At 30.3% G+C, this 17,877-nt stretch overlaps 1 protein-coding gene across 4 annotated transcripts; it reads left to right on the forward strand.

Moving 5' to 3' along the window:
- Positions 1-7,426: 7,426 nt before the first annotated feature.
- On the forward strand, positions 7,427-13,654 carry LOC7497640 (3-hydroxyisobutyryl-CoA hydrolase-like protein 3, mitochondrial). 4 transcript variants are annotated; one of them, XM_052454240.1, is made up of 11 exons: positions 7,427-7,717; positions 7,991-8,092; positions 8,174-8,218; positions 8,463-8,515; positions 9,614-9,748; positions 9,853-9,949; positions 11,634-11,763; positions 12,135-12,313; positions 12,518-12,645; positions 12,756-12,857; positions 13,339-13,654. In XM_052454240.1, exons 1-11 carry the CDS (start codon positions 7,612-7,614, stop codon positions 13,435-13,437), a joined length of 1,176 nt encoding a protein of 391 aa, XP_052310200.1. In that variant the 5' UTR covers positions 7,427-7,611; the 3' UTR covers positions 13,438-13,654. The 4 variants fall into 4 exon arrangements, with proteins under 4 accessions (XP_052310200.1, XP_024460470.2, XP_002308317.4 ...); XM_024604702.2 differs by lacking the exon at positions 8,174-8,218; XM_002308281.4 differs by lacking the exon at positions 8,463-8,515 and having other exon boundaries at positions 7,428-7,717; positions 8,174-8,238.
- The last annotated feature ends 4,223 nt before the right edge of the window (positions 13,655-17,877 follow it).

Here is a 17,877-nt window from a genome sequence, read left to right on the forward strand (position 1 = left end):
TATTTTATATTTGAATTTCATACACAATTCGAAACATAGATAGAAATGTCATTGAAGAATGAGAGAGAGTAAGAGAAAGCTTTTAGTTAGGTTTACAAAATTATTTACATGTACAATAAAAGTTTTGAATTTAAAGTTCGACTATAACCTAACTATTAGGTCTGCCGATTTGTTAAGGTCCTACAACAAAAATTTATTAAGCATAAGTTTATATTACAATATAAATTGTCTTCTAAACATGTATGATAGTAAGAGCACCCATCCTTTTTATCCAACCCTATAGAAAATTTCATGAACAATAGTCATAATTTCATAATAATAACACATCAAATATTTATACTCGACATGAGTAAGGTCTTTCTCTCAATTTCAAGTTGGTTAGTATACTTCGATTTACATAGTTATCAAATATTTCATAGTGACTTATTATTGACCTTTGATTTATCGAAAGCAACTTAATTTACCATAATTCTCAAAGTAGCTTGGGCAATGACACAACATTGGCCTTCGTATTTGTACCATTCCTTCTTGGTCATAAGTTGATTTCCCAAACATGGAACATCCATTCCTTCCTGGTCATAAGTCATCCCTTTAACCATAGATATTCCATTAATCATCAATATTTCAACAAAACATACTTTATTCCTTTAATCATCGATCTTTTGATAAGACATACTTTATTCCCTTAATCATTGATATTTCGATAATGCATCGACTTCACCAACCCTTGTCACTAATCTCCTGGTAACCACCTATTCGTTTGCACCATAATCTTATCCACCCTTATCATAGTGCTAAGTATCAATATATACCCTTAACCACCCTCATCATGGTGCTACGTATCAATATATAACCTAGCCACCCTCAGCATGGTGTTAAGTATCAAGACATAACCTTAGTCACCCTCATCATGGTGCTAAGTATCAAAATATAAACCTAGTCACCTTCACTATGATCATTAAGTATCATAGTAAGGTATCCTTAGCCACCGACACTACGATGACCAAGTATCCATCTTTTCTCCCCTACCCTCCAAGTTATTGTATATACTCAATCCATATCAAGGTATTTAATATACTCAGATCAATGTCAAATATATCGTATCTCCTTCACCTCCTCTCAATATACATAAGATAATCGTATCCATTTCAAAGTTACCATAGTTAATTTGATACTTATCAATATACACAAGATATTCATATACATTCCAATATGATCATAATTAATTTGATACATAACAATGCACGCAAGGTACTCATGTTCATTTAAGCATTATCATAACTAATTTAATCCATACCAATACACGCAAGGTACTCATGTCCATTCAAACATTAATATAACTAATCCATACCAATGTACGCAAGGTACTCATATTCATTTCAATATTTATCGAATAAATAAAATAATGAATTCTAAAATTTATTAATAAATTTACATGGATTGAAAAGAAAAGGTGTGATGCAACTACTTGCTCCTCCGACTGAATGAGTCCCCCTAACCGCAGATGAACTTGCTCTAAGCACCTCTCCTGTTTTGGATTAAAAGGTATCATAAGTATCACTTCATAACTTTACCATAATATGAATTCTCATATCATTGAAATTCCATTCATGAAAGTTCATGAATATGAATTTGTTGCCTTTCAACTAATTTCTTCATTACATTTTCTAACTCCATTTTGTTACTCAAGAACATTGTTTAGCATTTTGCTTACAAGTAAAGTTCTAGACCTCAGTTTTGAACGTGGCTTGATGCTTTTGCAAGCTAAGACACTAATATACAACTTTACTAAGGGTAGGAAACCCAATTCTACCCTTAACCTACCCAAATTCACCCGTTATCATACTTAATGAAATTTGTCCATCGAGGATCAATTTCGACCTTTCTTTGGTTTATAAGTCATAACTAGAGTTATATAGCTCCAATTAATTCAAGGTCAATTCTATTTGAAAGATAACACTCATACCTACATGATTTTGTAAGTAAATCACTTCCAAATTATATTGTTTTAGGGCTCAAATTAAACAATCACAGTAGCAACTACGATCTGTCTAGATTTATACCGATTAGACTTTTACTTTGTTTTTGGCTCATATCTGGAGTTAGACAACTCCAATTAAATCAAGGCTAATTTTATTTGAAAGATAACATTCATACCTATAATATTTGTGAAGAATGTATCATAAATTCTATCATTTTTAAGTCCTAATCTCATCTCGGAGTTCAATACCAAAACTGTCCAATTTTCCCCATCTATAAGATTTGGGACACAATCATCTTAAGTTTTCTACTACTCCTTTAACTTTTTTTTTATCAAGTAAGGTCTTGTTGTCATTCTTATTGTATTCCCCCGTTAAACAAGAATCATGATTTTTATAAGAGTATCAATCCCAATTCTTTCTCATTTGTTTTCATATGCATAACTACATAACTTCTTACCATTTCCTCTAATACCTCAACATTTGTTCAATTACATACTTTCCATCCAACAATTCATGTTATAATGTAATGGTGTTACTAAGTAAGGATCAATAGCAACAATTGATCTTACAATCTTCTTACAATCTAAGTAATACCAATTCTAACCACATAAATCATACTATCATTATCACCGTGACAAGACCAACATTAAAGTTATTTCCTAACTTGTTCAACATTTCTCAATATGCTTATACAAGAACATATAATTTGCAACTTATAAGTTATGTTTCAACCTTTTCCCATGTTTATACACATGGTCAATGTTCTTTCATTTATGTAAAAGTTCAACTCATTAACTTAAAATCTTAGTTTTGAAACCTCACTTCTCTTTCAATTATTTCATGTATTTTACCTTATTCACATGTACACAACTTACTATTAACCTTATACATCAAGTTTGTTCAAGCAACAAGGTTTCTTCCTACCTTACATCATAATTATCTCTTTTTTTACACAAGGTGCACACTTTATCAACTTAACCATCCTCATATTAAATCATAAGATGTCCTTCCATTATTACTTAACATATTTGTTCAATCAAACATCTATTATCAAACATTTATATAAACCCTAGCACCCACACAATTCCATTTACATCAAAATATGTATCCAATCAAGTTTTGTAAATTTTGCAAAAATTAGTAATAGATTCAAAAAGCAATAAATAATTAAATGTAGATTATATATTCAAACCTAATTATCTGAATATAGAACTCGAAGTCTTGCACAATATACCTCCAAATCAGAACGATCCAACAGTTAAATTAGACACGATTTCCTTTATACTAGACTAACTTAGAAATCAAGGTTTTCTAGACCCTTACAGTTAAAGGTGAACAATTTCTTCTTGGTGGCTTTTTTAAAAATCTCCACCGTTTATAAGTAATAACTTGATCTTATGAACCTCTCTTCCAAATTTTATGGCAATCCAACGGTAGATGAAAGAGAAACATGGTGCTGATATTGACTACTATGAAACAAGAAATCCTAGCTTCGTACAGTTTCACCTTACTAGCTGTAACTTTCAAACAAAATCATATTCCAATAGGCAGATTGTAGGTAAGGTTGATTAGAACATCATATCCAAATTTTAGATCGATTTAAAGGTGGAAGAGGGCGTAATGGGCTTAATAACAGTTTTTGTCCTCCTTTAATTTTCTCTCCAGTTTTTTTTCTTCTTCTTAAGAATCCATTGCCTCACCTCCTAACTCTTTCACTCAACAAAACCATCCATCTCCCTCTCGATATCTCCTGGTGTACCTTTCTTCTTCTCATATACATAGAAACTCACTTAAGGCTCTTCTTTGCAAGGACATGCAAGTGGTTTTAGTAAAGAGAAAATGAAAGAAATAATGGCCAAGGGGGTTGTTCTAGAAAGCACATGCTGGAAAAAAAGGAGCATGCATGTCCTATCCCCATGAAATTATATCCCCCCCATAAAATGTCTTAAACCTTGTTTGGTGAAAACCATAATTTATTTTCCTGTTTTTTATGCACTGACTCAGTACTGACAATTTATCTTTATAACTTTCTCTATCTCTGATTGTCCTGCAATTTTAACCCAAGATAAAAACATATGTCAGAAGATCAAATTTCACGTAAAACTAGACAGTCAGTAATTTCACGCCAAAAATCTAAATTTTGCATACCAAATAATTTACTTAAATCATCGCGAGTCTTAGAATAATTTAGTGGAAATTCCTATTTATGATTATCACAACATTTTCCTCAGAGTCCATTACCCCTTATTCCAACCCATAGCACAATTGTGTGCGGGTTTGTACCGACATTTAACTTTTCTTGCGCAAGGGTCATGCAATAACTTATTTGAAATTTCCTTTTATTTTTGAAATAACATCACTGAAGATTGCAAAATTTCCACCTTCCCATAATTATCTTGCCCGATTAGGAAATTTACATAATTTATCATTATTTAATATTTCACGTGTTGGTTTATTTCTTTATCTCACCCGACATTTAAAGTAATCACCTGAGAGTGTTCATTCTGATTCACCTAATAATTTTTCTCTCTAGTTTATTATTTTTCAATTAATACTTTCCTTATTAAGTCCAAATTTATCGAGTTTAGATCGGGGATTTACAGTTTTATGCTCCAACTAACAATATCCTTAGGTTAACTTTTAAGGTATCCTAATATTTTATTTAATATTTTTCCTTATCAAGTCTTTTCTATCAAATTTTCACCATGTTTCTCAATTATCTTATTTATGATTTATCAGAACTTTAGAACTACGGAGCTATATGGATTCAAAGCATCACTCCCATTTTGGATCTTCAATATATCATCAACTAAAAGATTTGGGGCCTCAACCAAAGCCTTACAAGAGTGCCCAAATACTTTGCAAGTGTCACAGGCTCAAGGCTTTCATTCATACTCAACCATAATTGTGATATGATCTAAAGATAACTTGCATTTCAGCTGAAAATTACGAACCATGGGTAACTAGGCATCCAGTTCAATACAGATTCGGGTGTAATCAAGCTTGGTGCTATTAAATGTTTGTTCATCATAAGCCAAAGGTGTTCCAACCATGTTAGCGACTATTCCTAGGCTCGTTTCATTCAAAAAAGGAAAAGGGAACCCTTGGAAGTGAATCCATGTAGCCATTTTTTGAGATTTTATTCTTGTCAAGAATAAAATAAAGGTGTCATGATTGAAGGATAATGATCTTTCCCCCAAACATTAACAGCCTCTTAAAATGAAAAATCAAGAAATCTTGCTTGTGTTGTCATGACACTCTCAATGCCACAATTCTTCTATACTCGGAAGGCAATAGAGTTGGTCCGTATGGTAGGGCATCATATAACCAGGGAAGAATCCCACCAAATAATGGTTCCATACATACTCTTATTGATTACATTATCTAAAATTTTCAAAATAGTATCAATCTCTTGTCATGATAAAAAGACTATATTAGCTCAGGTTGTTGAATTTGAAACTTTCACTTTATCAGCCCATGAGGTGTTAGGGTGTTAGTGTTCTTTAGTGCCATGGTGGCAATGTGGGTGGCGGAAGGGTTTGTCTTTTTTAGGTGGTTTCTATTTAGAGGTAGTTTTAATGTTTTGAGGAGGTTGAGGGATGTTTGAAGTGTTGGTGTTATTTGGGTTAGTGGTGATGAAGGTTTTTTTGGTAGCTATGGTGGTGAGAGTATTTTGCTGCATTAATCGATCGATTGTTTTCTGAGTTTGTTGAACCAGTCGATTGGTTCTTAGGTAACTGATGGCCATGCTTGAAACTAATAGAAGACGGTCTGAGGGGAACACAAAGTTTCAGGGTAGTTTTCCAGAAATAATGTGGTGATGATATCTCTCAAACAACAATAAATCAACAAAATCTGACCAGTTAGTTTGTAGATTATCACTAGATGCACAACATACTAAGCAATCAGTTGAATCCAATAATGGATAGTGGAGAAATAGGTGGTGAACTATTTAATTAAATTTTATTGTGGCAATTATTTATCATTTAATTCATACTTGCTATATGATGTTGCGATCGTTCATAATTTTTAAGTGGATATATAAAGAAGAAGAAATGCCCAGATTTGCGGGTTTGGGCTAGCAAACTCGTATGCTTGGTTTTCGTTTTAAAGGCTTGTGCACATAGACTATTTTGTATTATTCCTTTTCCAATTTCATTTATTGATTTTTTTATTGAGATTTTTTTTTTAATTTTATCATTTAACATTTTATTGATTTTGAGTAAGTCTTCATAATTTGTTTTTTTTATATGGGGTTATTGTAGTTTTAAACAAATAACCCAATATTTGGTTGATGCTTAATTTTACAAGCATCTATTTTTATCGTATAATTAAATAAAAAATAGTTTTAGAAAACAAAGTCATTAAACTTTGTTGAGTCTATGATCTAGTTTGTAAATTTAACAAGTTAAGCTATGAAACTAGGTTGACTAAATATGTTATCATCTCAATATTTTAAAAAATATCATCTTGAATTTATTTTGAAGCAAAATTTTTTTTTATAGTTGTCCGGGTTGCTTTTGGACCTACCAAGTTGATTGTATCACATCAAAGCAACTCTCACATGATTTAATTTGAAACTCAAGCTAGTCAAAAAATTAGGTTGAGAGGCTGCAAGTTTAATCCACTGAACCAAGTTTAATAACATTGTCAAAGCATACGACTTGAACATTTTTTTACGTCCAATTTTTTTTTGTCTGATCGCAATATAATTTGGGCCAATCAACTAGGAAAACAAAAATATATAACAAAGTCACTAAATGATGTAAAAAGAAAGCGTCTTTTACACCTTGTGTAATTTAAGGTTGTGTTTGGTGTAGGGTTAAAGATTGGAGGGTTAAGTGTTAACAAGTTCTTTGAAAATAATTCTTTATATAATTAAATTCAATTAAAATATTTAATTTAAATTCAATTGATAAATAAATTGAATTATATTTATGAGAGATAAAATTTAATTCATTTTATTTTCTTTATTACTTTTATCATATTCATCTTATTCTTTCAAATGTCTTGAAAAAAAAAGATAACTATTTTGGAAAACTAGTTTTAATATTAATTTCATCTTTTTTAATATATTAAATCAAAGAAATTGATATTTGATTTATTTTTATATTATTTTCAGTGATTGAATTTCATTTAAAAGTTTTTAGTGAGTTATAAATAGCCTAGAATAGTTTTAAATAGTTTTAATTGTTTTTATGAATTTCATTTAAAATTCAACTCTTGATAATTAAAATAGTTTTAAATATAAGATTTCACTAAATGTTTTTAATTAAGTGAGTTGTAAATAGCCTGGAAGTGATAGAGTAATAATGGTGAGAAGTGTTAAATGAAATTCGGTGGGTGTAAAAAAATCGTAATAGATTTCAAATTAGTTGTTGTTAGTTCCCTGGTAGTAGAATATATATAAGTAGCAGAAATGATGGTCTCGTATCGTAAAAAAGCAAAACAAAAAACAAACAAAAAATAAAAATGAAGAGCATACACCTACTACGAGTGTCGTCAGCATCACAGCTCCTCTCAAAATCAAATCAAATCACCACATATCCTTTATCATCATCACTCTCCTACTCCAAATTCCATTTCCCTCGATTTCTGTTTCTCTCCTCCTCCTCGAAGCTTCTCGATCATGGCTGCCGCTGCCGTCGATGAATTCGTTAAGGGTAATATTCATCCAAACGGGGTCGCTGTTCTCACTCTCGATCGCCCCAAAGCCCTCAACGCCATGAACTTAGGTGCTGCTTTTTGGCCCTATCTTTCTTTAAATTATAGTTGATTTTTTTTTCTCCTTCAGAAAAGGAAACACATTATTAATTTTTTTTCTCCTTCAGAAAAGGAAACACATTATTAATCAAGTTATAAATAGATGCCTTTTCGTCGGTTTAAAAAATTTAATTCTTCGCTGATTGGATTTAGTAGTAGTAGTAGTAGAGAACTCCTAGTTTTTTATTTTATTTTATTTTTTGGTTTGCTATTTATTTATGCTATGATTATTTTGGATGATGCAGATATGGATATAAAGTACAAAACATTTATGGATGAATGGGAATCGGATCCAAGGGTCAGATGCGTTCTGGTTGAGGGAAGCTCGCCTCGTGCATTTTGTGCAGGTAAAGAGGTCTAAAATATGGCTGCTTTTAGTTACAAGTGATTTTGGAGGGTGACCAGCCATGGAATATAAAAATATGCAGGAATGGATATTAAAGGGGTTGTTGCCGAGATTCGAAAGGACAAAAACACTCCTGTTGTGCAGAAGGTGCTTATGCACTTTTCTCAATGCACTTCGTTTTTTGCACACATTATTGCATAATTGTGCTTCTTGATTTGTGCTCTTCATTTTTGCAAATTATGGGTTCTTTCTTTCCTTGTTTTTTTTAATGGTTCCTTTCTGTTGTCACTATTTATATATGTTTGGCATTTTTGTGCCTGATTCTTTGAATGCTTGTCTGAATGATTACCGATATCAAAGTTTTTCTGCAGGTGGTGATATCAAGGCTATTACAAGCAAACGCCAACTGTCGGATATGATTAAGGTCTTGTTGTGTCCTTCTAGTTACATGAACCCTTGACCATCACCTTGCATGTTGTTGGACCAAGTTCACACTTCTATGTTACCCATAATTCCCATTCCTTGTTTCTTTATTGCAATTAGACCACGGTTGGTCCTATGGTCAATTTTCACGGAAAAACACTTGTGACCATGCTCAGAACCAGTCTGTCCTACAATGTCCTGACCCCCCCCACCTTTCTTTAAGAGTTTATGTCTTAAGATTCATAAGATAATGTTTGGCGGTATGTGATATAATGTGATGATATGTGCGATGACTGAGGAGATATTGATAAATCAAATTCATTCTACTGTATTATCCCAAACATAGCATAATTATTCTTCTCCAATATACTGTATCCATATGGATTCTGCTTGCTGCATTGCTATACTTGCATCCACACATGTGCACATGGATGTTGTTCTGTGCCTGCAATTTGAGCAGCTTTAATGAATTCAAGCATATTTAAGTTGTGCTACCTGATCAAACTCTCATACTCTTCTTGTTATATTGTGCAATCACATATTATTTTCTCATAATCCTTATGTCAACTCTTTGTGGCATGAGTTAGACATTGTAAGTGTTCTTTGAATTTGATCAAATTTATTACCAAGTTCCTTACAAGAACTCCCTGCTCATCCTTATATTTTATTGAAAAAAGTAAGTAGAATCACTTGATTGAAAAAAAATCAATAAAGTTATGTATGTTTCTCTGAATAGTGCCAGGTTGGTCATTTATCAATTGAAATAGGATTCTCCTAAGATTTTTTTTCTTAATTTGCAATTTGAATATTACATAATTGTTGTCTAAGAATGAAATGAAAACCAGTCCATAATAGTAAAATTAAATAGCCCTATTGTATTATACATAACTAAACAATCTAGATAACAGTTTTTTAAAGAGAAGTTTACTTAACACAATTGCCTTTTTACTCCTAAATTAAATCTCTGGCTCAATGCATTATTTTATTTTTATTTGTATTGATTCAAAGAATATATGTTTATAAATGTTTAATATTAGTCGGCACTTAATGCATTCAATCTTATGTTGTTACCAGAATTCAATGCTTTTTTTTTTTCCAGGTGTTCACTGCAGAATATTCTTTAATATGCAAAATTTCTGAGTACAAAAAACCATATGTGTCCTTGATGGATGGCGTAACAATGGGCTTTGGAATTGGGCTATCTGGTCATGGTCGGTACCGGATTGTAACAGAGGTATAGTTTCCTATGAAATTAAGGTCTTTTGATCTTGTATATATATAAGAATGGTGTTGTACATTTTTTTCCTGACTTCTAGCTTTTCATGAACTCATGTACAGAGGACAGTGCTTGCTATGCCAGAAAATGGTATTGGCTTGTTCCCAGATGTTGGCTTTTCCTATATAGCAGCAAAAAGTCCAGGAGAAGGATCAGTTGGTATGTGTTTTTTTTTTTAATTATCAAACTATTATCTGTTTCTTGAACTGGCATTTAGAATCTTTTTTTGACTCCATGATCCCATGATGAGATGGCAACAACTAGGGAATGAAAGACATGTTTATCTATCATGCATCTTTGGAAATAACTTATTCCTCCAAGATATGTTTATAATCTCTCCAAGTCAGTTTTTTTCTTCCATGAGTAGAAAACTCAAAAAAGAATCTGGTTAAAAGAATCTCTCCTTATGATTGGAGATTGAGTCAGTGCTCTTTTGGGGTAAGATAGTGATATATTTTCTGAAAACTTTTACAGGGTAAGAACATTTCATACATTGGATGTTTTTTACAAATCTATTATACAAGGATTGCACATTACACAACATAATGTGTTAGTTAAATCATTTGGGTGCCTGACTCTTTTGATTTCAGAGATCAAAAGCTGGGATATTGCTTTAACATTCAAAAATCTTGGTAGCAAACCTGCATCACCTAGGATCACAGTTCATATAATAGTTTATCAAAATAGGATTTTGTAAATAGATTAAGGCCCTGTTTGTTTGCTAGAAAGTAGTTTTCTTTTGGAAAGTGGTTTCCATGAAAAGTGGATTCTTGGAAAGTGAATTATTTTCCGATGTTTGGTAGTGTCATGAAAAATGAGTTGGAAAACACTTTCCAGTGTTTGCTTGTCATGGAAAATAAGTTGGAAAATAACTTATTAATGTTTTAATTTTTTTTCATGTTTATTAAAAGAATGAGGATTAGTTCTTACAAATAAAAAAGATGGAGGATGAATTAAAAAAAAAAATTATTTTATAAATTATTTTAAATAAACTAAATAATAATCAAAATATTACAAACTAAATCTGACAGATAAAAAAGTTGAAAGATGATGAAATTAAAATAAAAATTACAATTTCATAAATTATTTCAAAAAAATAAATAAATAGCAATAAAAAAATAGAGACCAAATCTGAAAGATAAAAGATTTTAATTAAGAAAAGGATAAGAGAAAAGCAAATAACAATCAAAAGAATGAGAATCAAAGTTGATATAAAAGTCAAATTAAATGAAATTCTAAGGGATGATATTGAAGAAAAAAAAAGGATTCAAAACAAAATATATAGCAATTAAAAGATTGAGGATCAAATTTGATATAATAAACAAATAACAAAATATTTCTGAATTTTTCACAACTTCTAGAAAGTATTTTCCGTCCAAAATAAAAGGAAAACACTTTACTGAAAACTAAGCCAATTTTTTCTTTGATTGGAAAGTGTTTTTTGTTGGCCAACTTTTCAAATGGTAAACAAATACAGTAAAGTTTAGAAAATGGCTTCCTGAAAACCACTTTCCATGAAACAAATAGGGCTTAAATATTCATGAAGAGAAAAATGTTCTCTTCTCTGTAATTCATATTGTTCACATGGAGATTTGAATTTAGCTTTTGGTGATTTCTGATATTACGAGTTAAGATATGGTTAGTAAGATGATCTTGTGCTTAAATCTTGATGCCAACCGTTTATAATGTTGGCTCCTCACAGTTTTTAAATGGTTAACAAAGTAGGTTTATTCTCTTAAATTAATAACTGCTTTTTTGAGATCTAGTTAGTCATGTTTGTCATTACCTCATCTGCTGTTTCTTTTATGTTTTTCAGTGTGATGACTAATCTTACATTTTGCAGGCAATTATCTTGCATTGACTGGAAAGAGGATTTCTACACCCTCTGATGCACTATTTGTAGGTCTTGGATCACACTATGTTCCATCTGGGAATTTAGTCCAGCTGAAGGAGGCCCTTTTGCAAATTACCTTGTACATCCCTGAAAATCTCATTATTTTGAGCATCTTAGTTTTGGTGACAAAATAATTCATTGAGGATCTCTTGCAACCTAATTAGTTATGTCTTTTTTTAAAAAAATTCTATTTATAACAAAAATTTGGAAGTCACAAAAATAATTCGGCAAAAAATAATTCCCCTTGGTTGATTTTACTGTATCAATTTAGGTCGTAAAATAATGAAGATCCCACTTGTTTCTTCTTTCTTTTACTTTAGATTTGCAGCTCATAGCATTTACATTTCAAGGTGGGCTATGCTGTTTATAGCTAATTTAAGCGATGTATTATCGTTAGGAAATTGTTTATTTGAACTCTAAATTTCTTACTATAAAAATTATGTATTCCAGTTCCAATGACCCACATCAGGACATCAACGCACTTTTAGCAGAGTATGGTCATGACCCTGAGTCTGAGTCCCAGTTGAAGTCACTTTTACCTCGAATAATCTCAACCTTTGGTCCAAATAAGTCAGTGGAGGAGATAATTGAAAAGTTGAAAAGTCATCAGCTGAGTGCTGATCCTAAAGGTGAGCGTAATTAATACCAGTTGATTGGCATGTGTACTTGCTTATTTGGTACTCTATAGTCCTTGCATCTCTGTTTCTTTCTTTATTACTCTAGTATTTACGTCTGATCGATCATAGGACTGTGGCATTGTACACTGTAGTTTTCATGGATTTGTTTTTTGTTATCCTCTGTCTGCATTTGATTTCCTTGATTTCTTTTCACAGTGGTGGAGTGGGCAAATGATGCTCTTCAAGGTATTGGAAAAGGTGCTCCCTTCTCTCTATGCTTGACACAGAAATACTTCTCTAGAGTTGCATTTGCCTTTGGTAAAATCAGCAATGAATTATCTACGGTGAGTTTGCAATTGTGGTTTTCATCATCTTTAATTGTTAGATAATTTCCCTATCTAATGGATTGTAGTTTATTAACATTTGTGTTCCTCTTGCGATTTGTTGCACCCAGCTAAGTGGTGTGATGAAAACAGAATATCGCATTGCCCTTAGGTCTTCTCTGCGCAATGATTTTGCTGAAGGTGTCAGGGCAGTCTTGGTTGACAAGGATCAGGTTCTATTCTTCTTTGCCCCTTTCTTTTACATGTCCAAACTGGTATTAATGTATCCAAAACTTGAGTCTGCGACCTCTGTCTTAATGATTTTTCATTAACTTTTCAGACAATTTTTAGTCTTACCACTATAGGTTTGTAGCTTTCTTCTTCTAAATGTAATGTCCATTGGTATATTAAAACAATCATTATTATATCTAGTTATTTCGCATGTGGTTTGATATTATTGGATTTTATTAGAAGAGATGTTGACACTGGTTTTCATTGCTTGTTAATGCAAATATTTAGATTTCTGCGGATTGTTTAGCTTGTTATGTTCTCTTTTTTGTTTTCCTTTTCCTGTTTCAAACCTTTAATATTTCATTGGAACTCTTCAAGATTTTTTCTTATCATTGAGACGCCTAAAGCATGTTTTCATTTTCCTCAGTTTTGTTTATATTTGGATTGTTTACTTAGTGGTTTTGCATGATTACTCCTTGGCAGAAACCAAAGTGGAATCCGTCAAGCTTGGAAGAAGTAGATCAAAGTGAAATAGAATCTCTCTTCAAACCATTGAGCCCAGAAGCTGAGTTGACAGCATGAATATTGCATGTGAAATTATCCTCTGAGACCTTGTTATTATAGGAATAAAACCGAAGCAGTGAAGATAAACAGTTGTAATTTGCAGAACAGAAAAACCATTCTGGAATGATGGTCCCAGTTTGGTGCCATAATGTTTCTTGTTTTGTGCTTGCCGTAGATGGCTGATTCTGAATCTTGTGGTCCTAATAAATAACATCTGGATCTGAGAGTTCCAAAATTCCATGGGTAGACCAGGTACGCGAATATTTTTTTTATGGTCATTATTTATTAAATGTAATAATTATTATTGTTAAATTAAATTTAATGACTTTATTTTAAGCACAAAAAAGCGAAAAATTCCAATTGGACAACCCTTGTTATTTGTCTCTTCATGCAAAAACATACTTTAAGACCCTAAAAGATGCCTAAAATTGTTAGTAGGCTTTTTAAAGTATATAAATACAAAAAATCTAATACCACAACTTATATTGTAGATTTTACACGGGCATGTAAGAGCATGCCATAAGATCCAACTAGCACTAGGTGCCTAAAGTTGGCTCATATATTATTTTAAGTATAAAAGTGTGAAAAATTTAAAGGTCTTAAAAAATGCCTAAAGTTTGCTTATAGGCTTTCTTATAGGCTTTTTAATGCATAAATCAGCAAAACGCTCAATTTTACATAACTTTAATTTTCACTTTGGTGTTCAAAAACATGCTATGATGCTGATAAACTCTTCTAAAGTTGGTCAAAACCTTCAAGTTCAAAAAACTTTTGGTTTTTGTACTAACATGCAAAAACAAATAATGAGGCTTTAACATGTGTCTAAAGTGTTAATATATATACCTTATAGTTAATCAATTGATTAAATATGATATTAACTTTGTTCATGCAAAAAAACATAGTTGTTATTAATAATAAAAATTATCTTTAATATTTATTTATGTTAAATTAATGAATTTATTGGTTGAATAAAAAATTTAGAGTAAAGATAAAGTTAATGAGACAAATATTTTAAAATTAAAATTATAAAACTTTTATAATTATGAGATTCATCTTGCATCAGAACATTGTTTATAAATGTTTTTAGACGATGCTCTATTAAGACTAAATATTAATTTGAGCTGTTAAGACTAATACATATTATGTTCTTTCTTTTATGAAATGAAATAATTGTTCTCATAAGTTGAGATATGAGAGATACCTGGAATTAATATGTAGGTGCTTGTTAGATAACATGTACTTTAAAATAATCTACATAGGAATTCTATATGGAGATATCATCTATGTTTATGGAATGATTTACGTGACAATTATGTAAGTAGTTCTTTGACTTGAGATCACTAAATTATCTTATATTAGAAATGTTATGCTTTGATCCTAACTATACATTGTTCTAATCAAAAAGTAACAAACAAGCAAACATTGAGTATATTATGAACTATATGAAAGTATTTAAGTGATTAATTGAGAATTCATCATCCTGGATGAATTAAGGAAAATGTTCCGCATGTTCTCGAATAGTATTGATTGTAAAATCTTTGTGCTAGGTGGATAAGATTTGAAAATATTTACAAATCTTATTCAAAGAATCAATGATTATGGTGTTGAGAACAAACATGATTTGACAAAGTAGACATATTTCATGTTGTAATGTTTATGTAAGAACATTTCTTATGAAGAGATAATAATTACATTAAGAAATTGCTCATTGAAATGTTAAGTCAAATCACGTATGACTTTCCTAATATTTAGAGGATCATGACACATTGTTAGACGGTGTAGTTGATCTTTAGATATAAATCAATCAATTATTAAATTGATAATAAATTAAGTTATTTAATTTAATTTAATTAATTATATTTTATCTAGGATTACGATTTATATTTGGACCAACATATTAGGAACCTAATGGGTCACACACAATAAGAACCATTGGTAAAAAATTAAACTGGGATAATTAATCAAGTGTCATTTAATTGAAAATAAATTTATAAGTGGAAAGTTATAAATGGTTTAACTTAACATTTCAGTTACTAGTTTCTAAGTATATTAATTATTCATTTATCAATAATGTTTCAATTTAGACATTATAGAACGAATTATGTCTACTCTATCAAATCATGTTCGTTCTCAACACCGTAGTCATTGATTCTTTGAATAAGATTTGAAATTTTTTTCAAAACTCATCCCATGTCGCTTTAGGATTTACAATCAATACTATTTGAGAATAAATGAAATTTTTTTTCTAATTCACCTAGGGTGATAAAATCATCTCTTTATTATTTAAATAACTTCATATAGTTAATGTTATACCCAATATTTTCTTATTTGTTATCCTTGATTAGAAAAATGTGTAAAACACACATTCTTTATATAAGATAACTTAGTAATATAAAGTCTAAGGATCACTTACATAACCATCATATAAGTCTTTCCATAGAAACAAATGATCTCTTCATATGGAATTCTCATGTGGGTTAGTTTAATGTACATATCGTCTGACAAACACCAACATATTAGTTCTAGGTATCCTTTATGCCTCAACTTATGAGAAAAAACTACTTCCTTTGATAAAGAAAAGAATATAATATATATCAGTCTCAATAACTCTAATTAATGTGTAGTCTTAATAGAGCATTGACCAAGAATATTTAGAAATAATGTTTTGATCCAATAGGAATCTCATAATTATAACAATTTTATAAATTTTTTTGTAAAGTATTTTTGTTTCAAGGATTTGATCTTTACTCTAGATTCATTAATAAAATATTTAATGAATATTAAAGATAAAAAAAAATTATTTAGAATCAAAATATGTTTATATGCACAAAGTTCATGCCACATGTAATCAACCGATTGACGACAAAGCATATACATTAACAATTTTCTACTTGCATTAAAGTCAATCGCTCATGTATCTAATATCATATCGCTCCATGTAATAATAATGATTTTAATGGAACAATACCTTACTAATATGATCTGTAAGATGTTTTTCAGTGGGTACTCGCTCTATCTTTACATCTTTTTTTTCTATGATTTCTCTATCAAATTGAATCATCGAAGTACATGTTTGGATTATTGATGAGATATTGGTTTCTTTGATTGTGTAATAGCTCTATTTTTATCACAGTAAAAGGTTACTAGATCAATAATACTAGGAACCACACATAGTTTAGTGATGAACTTCTTGATCTAAATAGCCTCTTTAGCCACCTCAAACATAGAGATGTACTCAGTTTTAGTTGTAGAATTTATTGTGGTCTCTTGTTTAAAATTCTTCCAACTCACAACACCACTATTTAGAGTAAAAACCTATCCTGATTGAAATTTTCTATCATCAATATCTGATTGAAAACTAGTATTTAAATAACTTTGAACTATAAGTTCATCTTTTTCATAGACTAGAAATATATTCTTAGTTAATCTTAAGAATATAAAAATGTTTTTTACTATCTTCTAATGTCGTAACTTGGATTAGATTGGTTTCTACTCATTATGTTCAAAGCATAAGATACATATAATCTTGTATATAACATCGCATACATAATGGATTCTATATTTGAAGCATAAGGTATCATTTTCATCATATCTCTCTCAATTTATGTCTTAGGATACATGTCTTTGGAGTGGTGTAACCCATGTGAAATTGATAAGTATCCTCTCTTGGATTCTTTTAAGCTAAATTGTTTTAGCATCTTGTCTATGAATCTGGATTGGGATAATCCAAGCAACCTTCTAGATCAATCTATATAGATCTTTATTCCTAGTATATAAGCTATTTCTCTTATATTCTTCATGGAGAAATTCTTGGACAACCAGATCTTTACTTGACATGAGCAAAGTAATGTCATTTTCTATCAATAATATAATGTCTACATATAATATTTGAAAAACAACTTCATTAACCTTTTTATAAACATAAGGATTATCCATCTTTTTTATGAAATCAAATTGTTTGATTATATCATCAAAATAAATATTTCAACTCATTGAAGCTTTTTTAAGTCCATAAATAGATTTTTATAGTTTGCGTAATTTATTAGCAAATTTCTTAGATTTAAAGCCTTTTCTAGAATTCTAATTTTCTCATTAAACTCATTTTTTAAAAAAATTAAAATTTGATTAAAATTTGAAATCAAAATTGAAAAGGATTAACTGAATTTATCCTGACAAGTTGTTTCAACTAGATATTTGGAAAACAATAAAAAAAATATTCTCAAAATATAATAATTTAAATTAAAAATAAAAAAATGTATAATTTTAATCAAAAACCTATTTTCATGATTCCTTCATTTCTTTTTTATTGTGGCAAAAAAAACATGCTTTTTATAAAAGAATCATTGTTTTTAAGTAAAAACTTATTCTAATCATGAAAGTTTCAATTAAAAAATTAAAAATTCATAAATCAATTATTTTTACACACCTGAATGAAAAATCTAAGAACAGTAAACTTGA

This window comes from Populus trichocarpa, chromosome 6, assembly GCF_000002775.5.
Source record: "Populus trichocarpa isolate Nisqually-1 chromosome 6, P.trichocarpa_v4.1, whole genome shotgun sequence".
NCBI classification, from domain to species: domain Eukaryota; kingdom Viridiplantae; phylum Streptophyta; class Magnoliopsida; order Malpighiales; family Salicaceae; genus Populus; species Populus trichocarpa.

Bases quoted from the DNA above. Each gene is read 5' to 3' on its own strand.
- LOC7497640 (XM_052454240.1), top strand. From the start codon at position 7,612: ATGGCTGCCGCTGCCGTCGATGAATTCGTTAAGGGTAATATTCATCCA. The intron at 9,749-9,852 runs GTATAGTTTCCT...ACTCATGTACAG, and splicing joins GGTACCGGATTGTAACAGAG to AGGACAGTGCTTGCTATGCC. The intron at 12,314-12,517 runs GTGAGCGTAATT...TTCTTTTCACAG, and splicing joins GCTGAGTGCTGATCCTAAAG to TGGTGGAGTGGGCAAATGAT.